The sequence below is a fragment of the Colletotrichum tamarilloi genome (genome assembly GCF_030869305.1).
Source record: "Colletotrichum tamarilloi strain Tom-12 chromosome Unknown Scaffold_2.1, whole genome shotgun sequence".
NCBI lineage: Eukaryota > Fungi > Ascomycota > Sordariomycetes > Glomerellales > Glomerellaceae > Colletotrichum > Colletotrichum tamarilloi.
In genome coordinates this window covers 932641-945960 of record NW_026849385.1, presented here as the reverse complement: position 1 = coordinate 945960, position 13320 = coordinate 932641, and the positions used below count along the sequence as shown (strand labels likewise).

At 51.5% G+C, this 13320-nt stretch overlaps 3 protein-coding genes across 3 annotated transcripts; 1 reads left to right on the top strand and 2 right to left on the bottom strand.

The window, feature by feature from the left end:
• Positions 1-4227: 4227 nt before the first annotated feature.
• Positions 4228-4744, bottom strand: CTAM01_00943 (uncharacterized protein; the record flags this gene model as incomplete). Its single annotated transcript, XM_060516987.1, has 3 exons — positions 4228-4442; positions 4593-4688; positions 4738-4744. 3 exons carry the CDS (start codon positions 4742-4744, stop codon positions 4228-4230), a joined length of 318 nt encoding a protein of 105 aa, XP_060388449.1.
• A 3043-nt stretch (positions 4745-7787) lies between these two features.
• Positions 7788-8294, bottom strand: CTAM01_00942 (uncharacterized protein; the record flags this gene model as incomplete). Its single annotated transcript, XM_060516986.1, has 1 exon — positions 7788-8294. One exon carries the CDS (start codon positions 8292-8294, stop codon positions 7788-7790), a length of 507 nt encoding a protein of 168 aa, XP_060388448.1.
• Positions 8295-11672: 3378 nt separating this feature from the next.
• CTAM01_00941 (uncharacterized protein) lies at positions 11673-12936 on the top strand (the record flags this gene model as incomplete). Its single annotated transcript, XM_060516985.1, has 3 exons — positions 11673-11752; positions 11791-11830; positions 12319-12936. The coding sequence occupies 3 exons, from the start codon at positions 11673-11675 to the stop codon at positions 12934-12936; spliced, it is 738 nt and encodes a 245-aa protein (XP_060388447.1).
• Between the last annotated feature and the right edge of the window lie 384 nt (positions 12937-13320).

Genomic DNA, 13320 nt, shown 5'->3' with positions numbered 1-13320 from the left:
AAAATAACTTGCGTACCGCTTTGCCAAGTGAGTGAATCTTTGCTGACCAAGTCTATCGACCTTGGAAAGCCCTTGCCTATTTCATCCAATAATTTGACATGAAATTGCCAGTCTTGTCAGAATTCGTCTCATCCCAACTTCGCACTCTTAATTCTTCGCTGCGACTTCGCCGTCACAGGGGTTCTCCAATGTTCCAGAGGTTCCAGCAGAGAGAGGTGTGGGTTGTAGGGCGGTCTTAATGCGGCCATCACTTCGCGCATCGTGTGTTCCTTGCTTTTCGCGTTAGATACTTGCGACGATGGGGGTGCATCCCCTGCTTCCGATTCCACGTTCCCAATATCTTCACAAGTTTTTTTTTTTTCTAGGTTTTCTTTTTGCCTTTTGTCCCGCCATGCTCATACTTCCTACTTTTCCCAAGGGCCAAGAACATCAGTTAGTCTCCATCTTCTGCGTACTTGTACTTGACGAGGAGATGCTCGTTTTGCACACCCCGTTCCTGTTCAATTTTGGCCATCGGGATTTTCTGTCAAAAGCAAACCCCTTCTCGTCGATCTCGACGATGGTCTTCAAGATATATGCCCATACTTCCGATCCGCCCCACCGCATGTTCCTCTAGATGGGATCATCCATGATGCTCGGCCGGACCCTTGGATTATATCTCTTTCGCCCAGAACCCACCTACCCTCGTCCATACCTACCCACTTCCCTTTCCGATCCCATCGCGCATTATAGCATCTCCAACTCGTTCCCCCCCAGAACGCCATACACGGCAATCATCTCGTCTCGTGCATGGAGACAAAGAACAGTTGACACAGCCATGTCCTTGCCCCCCTCCCGATTCGTAGATCCTCTCCCCAAGGCACACCAGATTTCTTGTGTGAAGATCCTCGCCCGTCCCAATTACCCAAATCTGGTCTTTCCCTCCTTCTCTATCCGCGCCCCTCCTCCCTCCCCTACCCGCCAACGTCATGGCAGGGCAGACGTAAAACGAAAGGCAAAGCGAAAACCGGCGATGCGATTACGGCGACAAACTTTAAAGTACGGCTTATCCCCCCCGCGAGACGCATTTGTGTGACGGAACGATAGATCCAGGCCTCATCTATGTGCTGACCCAGGGTTTTCCGATTTTGATCAAGTAGCTATCGCGATCTTCCGCTGGAATGGAATCCGCATCGTATCGTTCGTACAATGTGACGCCTGCGAATCCCATTCGGAAGACAAGACGACGGCATCTCTCTGCCAGCTCAGGAGTCGCCCTCCCAATGAAACCCGAATCCCGGGCCTGGGTTGTAGGCGACATATGCATGATACGAAAACCGGATAACGTGATAATTTGCGCTGGGCCACACGAAATGAAGCAAATCTACCTGGAAACCGGATAGTGCAACCATTCTAAGATCTCGCTGTATGTGTTTTCAAAGCAGTGCTCCCCAAAAAAAGCAGCACGCGGTCGCGGTTGTGATGGCATTGCCGGGAGACATCTTCGACTCCGGTTCCGTCTCAGGGCCGAGTGCCAACCACCCAATAAGTGTCTCGCGAAGTAACATCGAGATGTTGCTTTACCAATACAATTACGTTTTCCAAGAAAGCATCCCACCGCTCCTGAGCGCTATCAGCATCCTAACCAACAAGCTGGTGTAAACATACCTTTAGTCTTCTCTGATTCTTGCAACTCGTCTCCATTGTCGACCCCGAGTCCGAATCCGTGATATGGTATCCGACAAAGTGGTCGAAAAGACCACAACCACATTCCAATGTCCCATGTACCATTGGTACATTGGCACTACATGTGCCACTCTGTACCCGATACCACAAGATGGTCTCAAATGCCACATGACCCTCCCTTTCCTCCCCCTTCGACTCTGCCCCGGATTCCCTCCCGAGTCAATGTCGAGCGAGACCTAGGCGTTCTAAATTTCCCTCTGACCATTCACTTTCCCTACCCCCCCTCCTCTTCACCTTCTTCACTGCTGGGGTTAGGTAGTGTTCTGGATCAAGGGCCGTAGTGCCGCTGACCACCCGTGTCTGTCTCAGAAGCCTTTGAGTGTCGACACTGTCTTGGAAGGGATACCACGTGCATATCCGCCAGGCACATGACCACGCGTGTGCGCGCGCGTTTGTAAGCATAGACATATCTCTCCGGGGTCTCTGAAGAACAGAATCGCGCCGCGAGGAACAGTGATCCTCACCACAGCCTGCTGCAGTCTCTTGCTGTACTCGATGGACACTCCTATATTGTGTCTTGTTTCGTCATCTCGCCATAACACATCCATGGTACGGAGTACAATGATTACATAGACCTAGACCTGTTGAGTGAGACAGGTCAGACTATAGCCCCGGCCTCGCCTGCATCTTGCATTTTCGCAGGGAGCAGCAAGTGTGAGTGATTGAGAGATCCCCTCAAGACGTAGCTGTCATGTGGTGTGGCAACAACTGATGCGGGCGCGAAGGCAGGCATCAGTAGCTACGAGGGCAAGGGGATCGGGTGCCCAAAGAAACCACCGGCCTAGCCGTGTAAGAATACTTTGCGCATTGGAACCTGCATCGATTATCTTCCGCTCGTACCCGTCGACTTCCGCCTGCATGTACAATCTGCACTATCGTCCTCGTGGGGTTTTGAAAGGAACACTACTCCTGTCCAAGAGGGGGGCTGCGATTTATCCAGGCGCCCGCCTTCGGCGAGCGGCAACATCGACGTCGCATTTGCCGGGTCGATCATATCCGCCCACATGGAGGCCCTTCCATGCGGCTCCCCGTCGGTGAGCACCCACTGAGTTGAACACAAGCTCAATTCAGCACAGCATGGTCATCAACAACGCGTATCATGTCAAACGCTTCCATGATCCTTTTCAAGAACCCATTTTTGGGGTCGGGATATTTGTATTGTATTCGACAGCATCGCCAAGCTGCGGGTAGAAAGAGCAATCTCATTTCTCGTCATATGGTTCCTTGTATGACATGAGAGGTGATTCAAAAGCACCATGAGGCCAGTCAATGACCAGTGCAATCAGTAAAAATCCATGTAAATTGCCACAAAAGTATCGGTAAGTCGCCATCTCGAGTCCTGTGACCGGGACTATCGACTGTTGTATCACACCTCTGCGATACGAGAGTTCCGGCTGGAGGGACCTGGGGAGATAGCCACGTCGCTGCAGCAGAGAAAGAACGCGACCCTTGGTACACCAGTTCCCTTTGCTTCACGAGGGCGCTACCGAATGGATGGTAGAGGCGTGGAAGCGGCACGGGTCACTGTCTGGTGCTATGTAACCGACACTCGTCGGTCTTGATCCAATGCATTCCCCCGTACCGACGCAACTAGTGCATCGTGGGATGGCCAGTCGCACCGCGAGCTGCGAGTGCTGTCGCTCCCTTTCGTACGTAATTGAGATGGCAAGATAGCCTTAGGCCCCATCGCTTCGCCAAATGTCCTCGTCATGACGCCTACATCCGGCGCTGCCGCACCAGCATCGCGGAGAAGATAGGGCCCTAATATCGCGTCTCAATTGAAGCTCGCACTCGGTCTGGAGACAGAATAGGTTCTCTCTGCATGCTCCATTCTCGCCTTCGACTACAAGACTCTGATATCGGAACCTACACGGAACTTATGTGGCGGTCGCACTGCCGTACAATTCTGCGAAGTTTTGGAGCAGCAAGCCGTTTGTGTATCGTTCAGCGAGACAACGTCCTTTCAAGTCTCCGATTGAATATCACAGCCGACCCATGAGGCAATGGGGTGATTATCAAGGTGTCAATTGCGAAGAAACCCAAGGAACATCGAGAAATCGACATGCTGGTTCGCAAATCGTATGTTGGCTTGGTGGTAAGCTCGACGGTACCCTCCCCGAGTGAGTGCAAAGATTAATATTCTGACCGGCCGAGCATTGCCAGGTAGGGGCTACGGATAGCTGCTTGTTAGCGGCTGCCTCAGGCTTGCCTTTGTTCTCATACGCCGTGTTCGCGACATTCGAGATGAGGATCACGAACTACAGAGGCCTCTTTGCCTCGCAAACTTGACGGAGGCCACGCGAAAGGATAAGGCTCTTAGAGCGCGTGGCAACACATCGTATTCCGCTGGAAGAAATAATCTGAAAGCATGCTGCCGTCATACGAGGAAGAATAGGATATTGCCTTTGTCGTTTCTTTTGACCTTGCATGCCTAAGCGCACCCGAAGGTCTTAGTACGCTCCGGTGGAGGATACTGAAATAAACGGCGATACGGTGAAAGCGCTAGCTTGGGGCCGGACGGGAGCGTTTAATCGGCCGCTTCTGTGCTAGGAGTTGGCTGGACAGCGATGGGTGAGAGGGCAATATCACGTGCCTGGTGAACCTCCTTGACTGACTTGGTTCGCACCATCGCTGTAGTCTGTTCGTCTGTGCCGTCCGGGTGCCCATTGTTGTTGATGGTCGAAACCATAGGAACGCGGAGCTAGGATGACTATATCCTTGGAACCACTGGGAGTCCTATTTCCAGCCACACCAGCCTTTTTGGGCCTTGAATAGGGAGTTCGAGAACACGTATGTCGCAGTTGCTGTGCGGCCGAAGATAAGGTGCCTGAACGCTCACTGTCGTCTGGATACACGACGTTTCTCAGTGCGCTCATCCCTGGGTAGGATCAAACACAGGCTGGTGAGAATGAGATCCCTTCCGGGGCTCAGAGACGATATCGGCCAGTTGCTGGTGCTTACCGCTATACGGGACAGTAGCATCACAAATTCTTGGTGTAACTGTCATCAAACTCCACATGCGGATCTGCGGCGGCTTGCATTTCATCTGGTTGCGCAACCTAGACAGTCGAGTTGTTGGGCGTAAATAACGAATAATCAGCCAATAGTGAAAGTCCGGTGCGCCAAAGTCTGCTGGAATAAGCAACAATTGTGCATAGAGGACGATTGATTTGGAGGGACGAGCCGTCACCCAGTCGGATCTTTCTTTTCGGGGCCGATATCGTTGTTGTCAGTGTTTTGAACATAGACACCATCAATCAAACAGGCCGGTAATAGCGATGAGTTGCCAGCGCATGGATCAGACTCCACCGGGAGCAGGAGCAAGCAAAGGAACCGGGTTGTTGTTGCGGGGTTATTGGCGCCCGCAAAGTACATCCATTGATCTGTGGATCAGAAAAGACGCACTTGCAAAATTGCAAGATCTGTCGAGTCTCAAGGCCGACTTGACCCTTGCGCTGTCAGAGTCCCCAGATTCGTCCGAAACATGACATGATCGACGTTGGAAGGCCTCGTTTGGTGGAGATCTCACCAGAACTGGCCAAAGTGGAAGCCCGTGCGAGATTTTGGCTGTCAATGGTATCGACTTGTCTCTATCCGAAAGCAGGCATTTGAGGAACAAGGGCTGAAGGGGTACAGTGAGGACCCATTAGTTTCAATACACCTCCCAGTGCGTCAGCGTAAACCCACTAACTTCATTATACTAATATAAGTAATATCTCTACTATTTAAGTAATAATTATAACTAAGAAAATTCTTAAAAATATTTTACTATTAAAATAATATGAAATTATTTTTATAAAATTTTAGTAATTTTCTCTATTACTTAATTAATAGTTAAAAAACTAGTACCCGAATTTCTTAAAAACGTACTAGTAAACACAGTATTATTCGCACTCTTAACGCCCTATAATCCACTATAAGTAAAATTCATCTTATTATATTTTAATAAAGATTTAATAACACAACGAATTTAATATAAAACCTAATATAACTTTTTAGTATAATAAATTATTACTTAATATATTATATTATGTTTTTATTTTTATTTTTATTGTTATGCTTAATGCTTATTTTTACTGTTGAAAATCCCTGATTTTGCGGGATACTGTGCGCTGTATGGACACTAATGGGTCCCCACTGTATTGCAGTCCACTGGAACTTAGCGTTGAGCTTGTTTGCTTTGCTCGAAGAAATCCAAAGAATTGTTTCGCAATGAGGCACCCCTCCTTTCTTTAGTTGATGGATCGGTAGAACGGTGTCTCAGTTAATCAAGATGCGTTGTTGGACACAATAAAAAAGATTCTGCTGGTTGTCGGCTTTGTAGATTGCCTGCGAGAGTCCTAATCCGGAATGTCATGCTGTCTGTCTTTGGGCGACTGGACAGTGTCTTGAAACAACTTTGCGCGCGCTAAGATTGGTAGGCTTTGAGTCTTTGTATGCCTGATATCCGTACTCAACCCCACGTATCGACGCCACGCTCGAACGTTGAGGGCTGATGCTTCAGAATAGCTCTAGCGTTGCTTGGAAAGGGACGAGAACACACCTCGGGGAGCCACGTCGCGGCCCATAACTCCGAGTATGATGTCATCTTCTGTTGATATGTTTTCGACAAGGACCTAAGAGTTCCCAAATTTGAACCGGCAGCTTATCAAGGAACTGTTGGACTGGAAGGGCTTCCATTCTATTGGAAGGGCGAAGACCACGCCAGACGCCAACTTGTTTCCTTTGGCCGTGGCTGACATCTCTCAGCTCTGCTCGAAATGAGGATCACTGCCCTTTGGGGAGGGCTATTGCTCCTTTTGTGGTGTATGAGAACGACATGCTAATCAGCAACGGTCGCTATGACTGACTTGGTAACCTAACGTCCAGGCGTCAGGTTCTTGGTGTCTTATTAGAGTCGTGGACCGTACTAATCTTGAAGCCATGAGTGGGGGATTTCCCCCAACCTCACCGTTCGGATGATGCTGACCCAGCTCCGGGACTGGGGGACCAATCAAAGCTGGTATGCTGAAAGCGCGATAGGGTCGTAAGGAACGGTGAAGGACAACGCGCTTTCATAAGGACAGGGATGTCATCATATAACATTTGCCGGGTTTACTGGCTGTCTCGCTTCTCGGGAGATATCCGCGGGGCAATGGCACAAGACACTATTGAGGGCGATCGTCGCCGTATGTAGATGCCGGACCGCTGTCATCTTCAGCCTCACTTGCCCCAATTCTCCGATGACTCCCTAAGTAGAGGGAGAAAAGGAATGGCTTGATTGAGGAAAAAACTAGACAAGCGAGTTTGGCCACTGCTTTGCTATTTTCTGCGTCCTGTCTTCGGTGGTGTCAACTCCCGACATCATTTGGCATGCAAGCCGTCCAGTCCAGGTGCACGGCCACCAAACTCGAGGCTTTACGGAATGGGAAGTATGTTCTGTACTTTGTCATATTTTGTGCCATTGAAGAACTGAAGTGGCGTTACTCAGTCCTGGGGTATGGCGACAGTATGCTGGCTGAACGATCGACGCAATCGGCCGCCCGTTGGCGAGCTATTGCCGTTCTGGGTCCTAATGGCTGCTGTGGCATTGTGACGTCGCACGGGGTCTGCAGACGCGGCTTGCAAATAGCAGGGAAGTGCGATGAGAGATCAACGGTGTCGAGGTCTCGGGTATTGTTGCTGTCTTCGCACTCATTTGTTCGTCTTAGACACCGGGTCTTTCGATTGGCGATTAGCGATTGACGGTTGAGCTTTGATCTGGTACAGTAAGATCAAACAGGCTGTTGAGGGTAGTGTGTCTCACTGTCTCGAACAATGGTGGAGTTATCGTCTTGGTCGGAGACATGAAGAGATATCTCGGCACATGGGTATCGTCGATCCGGCATCCGAATGTGGGCCTTGGTGTGCTGTGGCCTTGGGGTTTGGGCGTTACTGCAACAACCTTGGCAGTGAACCGCCTGCTTCAGTTGGTCATGAGTATTCAAGACGACAGGCGTCCAATGAGTGGTGGACTAGGTCGACGAGCGAACCAAGATTCCCAACGGAGGTCCGAGGAAAGACAGGGGCCTCGAGATTGTGCATTAGGTCGAAGAGGTTGCGTAAGTAGCCATTTGGCTGGCTTGACGCAGCATGAGATCCTGACAGCTGCAAAAACGAAAGTACAGGGCGGAAGAGGAGGAGGAGGTTGCAGCTAAGCAGTTGGCACATAATCCTCGTCGGAGGCGCTGGGAGGAGTACTTGGCAGGTGAAGCGGCCGTGAGTTTGGCTCTGTGCGTCTGGATGCAGGCGTAGGCAGAAGCTGAGGGAGGTGGGATGCCGTGCGGTGCAATGCAAGGCAGGCTCAAGCTGATGCTCGTGCTGATGATGGAGGAGGCAATGCTATCGATGGTGAAGCCGTTGGCGTTTGCTAATGGATGGCACTGATGGTGATTGATGGTGGTTCCGTGAGGCGATGAGAGGAGCGTGTTGCTGCGGGTTGCACGGGTACAGGATGGTGCAGTTCCTGGGACGACGGCAGCAGTTTGTGTTTCGAAACATGGGATTCTAGAAATCGGGGGGAAGAACCACAGACGATGTTGGAGCAGCATTGATGGGAGCCAAAGAATGCCGAGTCGATCGAGGGTAGGTTGATTTACGATGTCAGGTTGCAGTGCCGTCGTGTCGGAGCATGGTCCGGGTGTGACGGGAGAGTAAGGAAAAGGCAACCTCAGTCCCAACGGCAAGGGACGTGGAAGGAGCCAAAGGAGCGCAAAGGGAGACCTTGCGCGAGCGCACCTTACCGGAAATGGAATCGACCAAGAAAGAAGAAAAAGTTACGGTAAGGTAGCGACTGCCTTGGTCTTCAGGAAAATCTACACGAGGAAGGCACAGAGGTGAGCGAGCCACGAGCGTGATGGGGACAGAACGGAGGACGTGCCTGCCGTCGGGGTGCCTGGTCACCTTAGGGCAGGTTGTCTGCCCGCGCCTGCCCTGAGCTGGAAGAAGTGGGTCAATCCCCAGGACTCTTCCTCCTTAGGTACGCAGTAAGGCAAGTCCAGTCCATTTGAGGGGACGGAAAGCATAGCCGCCCGTCGTGTGGTGTTCCCTGCCGTTCCTGCCGTCCCCATCGCCCCGCCTCCTTCCTTGTGCTCCGTCTTTTCCCACGGCCGCGGTGCGCTTCCGTGCCGTGTCAAGTGGGTCTCGGCCATTTTCTCTGTGCAGCTGGGGTGATTCCTAAGGCAACCCCCATCGCGGTAAAGTAACTTGTACATGATCTTACCTTTTACCATTGAGAGAATCTACCTCACCTGCTACACCTCACTAAAGTGAGCTTCTATTTTTTCACCCTCCTTCAGGCAGCCCGACATGTGCTCAAGGCATCAGCTCTGTGCTGTGCATGTCCTGAGATCAGCTAGAAAGAACCACCATGCATGCCTTGGGTCCCAAATTCATGCTAGGGTAAGAGCGATTCTTACATATGTGTAACGTAGGTAGATACTGGGATGCTCCGCTTCCTTGCTTCCTTTACCTCCGACTTGGCCACGCAATTCAATCCGTCTCCAAAGGATCCGATTCTGACTCGAACCTGCGTCGTCGATGCTTTCCCAGGATACCAAGGCCACTTTGACCACCATAGAATAAGACTAGAAATCGGCAAACTCACCTCATAACTTCTGTCACACCAGAGTCTAGAAGCGGCTCTCGGGGGGCTGGGACCTCCCTTGTCCGTACCTTATCATTTCCGCGGATAAGGTAAGGCAAGGTAAAGGTAAGGTAGCTGAGGTGCTCTGAGCTCTGTGCGGGAGCCCCGGGCCACTGGCCAGCAGTTTGACTGATGCAGTACGCTGCGAGAGTTTCGGCAGACGTCAACGTGTCGTTTGTCTCCTCCTGTTCGTCTCAGGAACTGCGGGAATTGCGTGTTCCCGTCAATCGTCGTGGTGAGACGCTGGGAACTCTGCGGCGCCCTGGGCGCGGCGGCGAAGGCGGCCTCTGCTCGGCGACACTTCAGCCACCTTGGCTGACAGGAGGGGGACAGCCATCAATGCTGTCGAAGCAGCAGTAGTTCTGAATCTCTGCCTCATCCGAATCATGTTGGGAGGCAAGCGGGATAGCGCCATGAAGAAAACTGCCCAGAGGGTCTAGGGGTGATGGGAAAACTTAGGAACATAGTCTCAAAGAGGAAAGCAGAACGTGGAAACACGATGCGCCTTGGCTTCAAGTGGCTTCGGACCTTCGGACTACAACGGCCACAGCTGTTATGAATAAGACGAGGTTTGAGAAAGAAAGAGTCGTAGATGGATGACGAGCACACTTCAGGTCGGAAAGCGGAGAAGAGGGCATTCAACCAAACTCTTTTTGCAAGAAGCTCATAGGATACGAAGAAATCTGAATCACGATAACGGGCCGTAAGATTGGCAGTTCGCCAAGCGTGGACGCCACTTGGTGGGTGAGCTCCTCGTCTCTGATCATATCTGCTATCCGGAGCTTCGAAGTCTTTGCTTTATCTCGGCCGATGTTCCGGTACTTTGCGTCCAACACGAATGGGACCGTTGCTAGCCAACCTACCCTGCGATGTCTCTCCATGGGCCTCGTATTTGTCCGAGTACGTACATAGCTTGCTGGTCAACTGGAGAAAGCAGTCTATGCACACAATCGTGCATCTTATACACAAAATGTTATGCCTGGGAACATGAGGACGTTGTATGTTGGAACCGGGTGACAAGTTGTCATGGTTTTGGATCTGAATCCGAATCTGAATCCGGAGCGAGACACAAGACAGGAAACAAACGCTTTGTCCGCAACCCGTGGCTTTGCAGGAGTCAGTCGTACTTTATTTTGCCTGTCACGGAGACGGGAAAGAAAAGGAAATAGCATCTGGCGGCTGTTCCTAGGTACTCTAGTCTCTGATCCGTAGTCAAGGAGACCACATGCACATTGGATACATGTGCATCAAGAGTAAGAAGCGTGCATGTTGCTTACATTGGACACTGGCAGCATATTCGGGTACCGTCTTGCCAGGACTACGTATGGCTATCAGCACAGTGTCTGAAGTTTGCATGTCACGCAATGTTCCATGGAGTCATGTCGAGAGCGTTGGCGTGTTGTAGATTGTGCTCCAAGATTCCATACAATCAAGGCAGTTCGTATATCCATGTATCTGAAATAAAAGACTAAATCAAATCAGTGTAAGCAAGGTGAGCAAGTCTCGGTCAGGTATTAGCAAGAGACGAAGATTTGGAAGGGAGAGGCAAAGGCAGGGAAGGGAAACCTTGAATACACACCACGGAAGCCGCCCAATTGCTGGTTACGTGCCTCTCTGTGTGAGGTCCAAGCTTCTTCCCGCAGGAGGAGGCAAGATACGTACTCGGTGAAAGGAGGCAGGGGGGCAAGGGCGAGGGGGAGAGATCTCACCCCATCCGCACCGTTTACTCAGGGACCCCCTGTCTCTGGAATTACAGGGGTCTTCGTTCCCCCCTGCTCGTGTCGTGCATGGTTAGGCTCGTGGCCTCACCCTATCTTTACCCTCGCCTTTTTGGAGAACTGGGGACGAGTGCGAGGTACCTTAGGTATGGATGGGAAGTTGTGAAGAAGACTTGAGAGGCAGCGAACAGCAACCTGAACCACCTAACCTAAGGTAAGGTAGACCACTGACCAAGGCAGAGGCAGTGGAAGCTCTAAGGCAAGCGAGATATCGCGATGCTGCATGAGGCATGAGGCATGAGTGAGTGGCACATTTAGAGGAAGTGTGGGCCAATATGAAGACGCTATCGGCGACTTAATGAGGGCACATTGCAGCTGAAAAAGCTGCAGAATTACGGTGATCCCACGAAACAATGAGAGACGGGTAGGAGGAGGAGGAGGAGGAGGGGGAGGAGGACCTCGTAGTCGAGTCACATGGCCATGGAGAATGGTAGACACGGAGAGATTTCCTCGAAACAAGGCGCCGAAGAATTCCAGCTAAGCACCTTGAGCAAGGTGAAGCGGACATGTTTCTGGGTCTTATCGGTTGGCCGCCTCTTCCTTTTCCTCACGTTACACATTCATTGTTCCGAACCAAGGTCATCAGGTATGTGGGTATCATCACAAAGACAACGATTGATGAAGAACAAACATCCGTAAGGTAGGGATACCTTATTACCGTGAGGTAAGGAAGGTAAGCGACCTGATACGTGCCTCTCAAAGGAGAATTCACGGACGGCCTGTCATGGCGAGGGTAATAAGGCACACGGAGAGAGAGTGTGAGAGAAAGAGTGAGAGAAAGAGAGAGGCACAGAGAAACGGTACTTGGAACGAGGTACATGTTGGAACCGTCATCTTACCTAAGCCCACAGGCCCACGTCCAATCATCTACCGTCGCCCGAGGTACCGTTCGCTGTTGTCATCTTTTTGCCCAGGCAAGGCCCCAAGGCGGCAAGGCCCCCCTTCTGGGCGCGGTTGACTTTCCCATCACCCCATTCGCCCTCTTGGAAAAGGTACTTTGTCTTTTTCCACCTCACCCTCTCTCACCTCCACTGGGAGTCTGGGACTTCACACATCCGAATCTGACTCTGACATGCCACTTCACCTCAATTGCCCTTCGCTCTTCGTTTGTTCCTCTGTTTCTTAACTATGTTTTTTTATTTTACCCCAAAGACATGGATTGCTCTTAGCTTCTTTTCCGCCTCTCCACCTTCACCTCCAACTCCCCGACATCATCACCTCTCGCCCGTACCCGCGGCCCCCGTGTCAACCGTGTCTTTCAACTTTGCAGTCCGTCCCTCGCTACCGAGTTCCCCCTTGTCCATCGTCTTTCCAAGCTCGTCCTCCCGCTCGCCCTTCTTCTTCGTCGTCCTCGCACACACATTCGTCCTCGGACCAATGCCTGGTCTGTTCCAACTGGCCGAGCCAATCAGCCCCAGCGTGCGAGCACATCCGCCTGCCGTCGGTTGCCCGGCATACTCCCCTACGGAGAGGCCCAAAGGAAAGTATCTCGTCCCTCTTTTGTTGATCAAGGTACATTCCCGTCTTCTTGAGCCTTCGATTCTTCTCCCCGAAGCAACGTCCACCCCTAACCTACGGCCTATCCTGATCCCTGCACATGGCTTCTTGTTCCTATCTCAGTTCCACTGTCCACTCTACCAGCTTGGTTCGGACCTGGGTCTGATCGAGCTGATCGGATACCTTACTGCCCACAGATACGCCTGGACCCTTCTGGCCTTGCCCTGCCTTACCTCACCTCACCTTGCCTCGCCTTGCTTTGCCTCGCTGTAGAATCTTACCGTACCGTTCTATCTTCCGTGCTTGCGGAGCTTCACCTTCCACAAGGCACTTGGAAGACTCACTGTATCCATACCAAGTTAGAAAACCGTGTGTGGACATGGCATGCTGAGCATAATCCACAGTAAAGGTAGCCCGCGTCATCACCCTCTGCTCCCACTTCCTTGTCCCAGTCGCTGTTTCTGACCATTTTGCTTTTTACCACGCCAACTTGGAACGAACCGTTTACTACCGTCCCACCTCTTTGCCTTATCCGAGGGCAGGGTATCCTGTCCTTGACCAGGCCCCAGCTCAAGCTCACCAAGCTCTAGATTCAGCACACACCACCACCATCATGGCAACCATCATGACCCTCATCAGCATCAGCCTTCACAACAC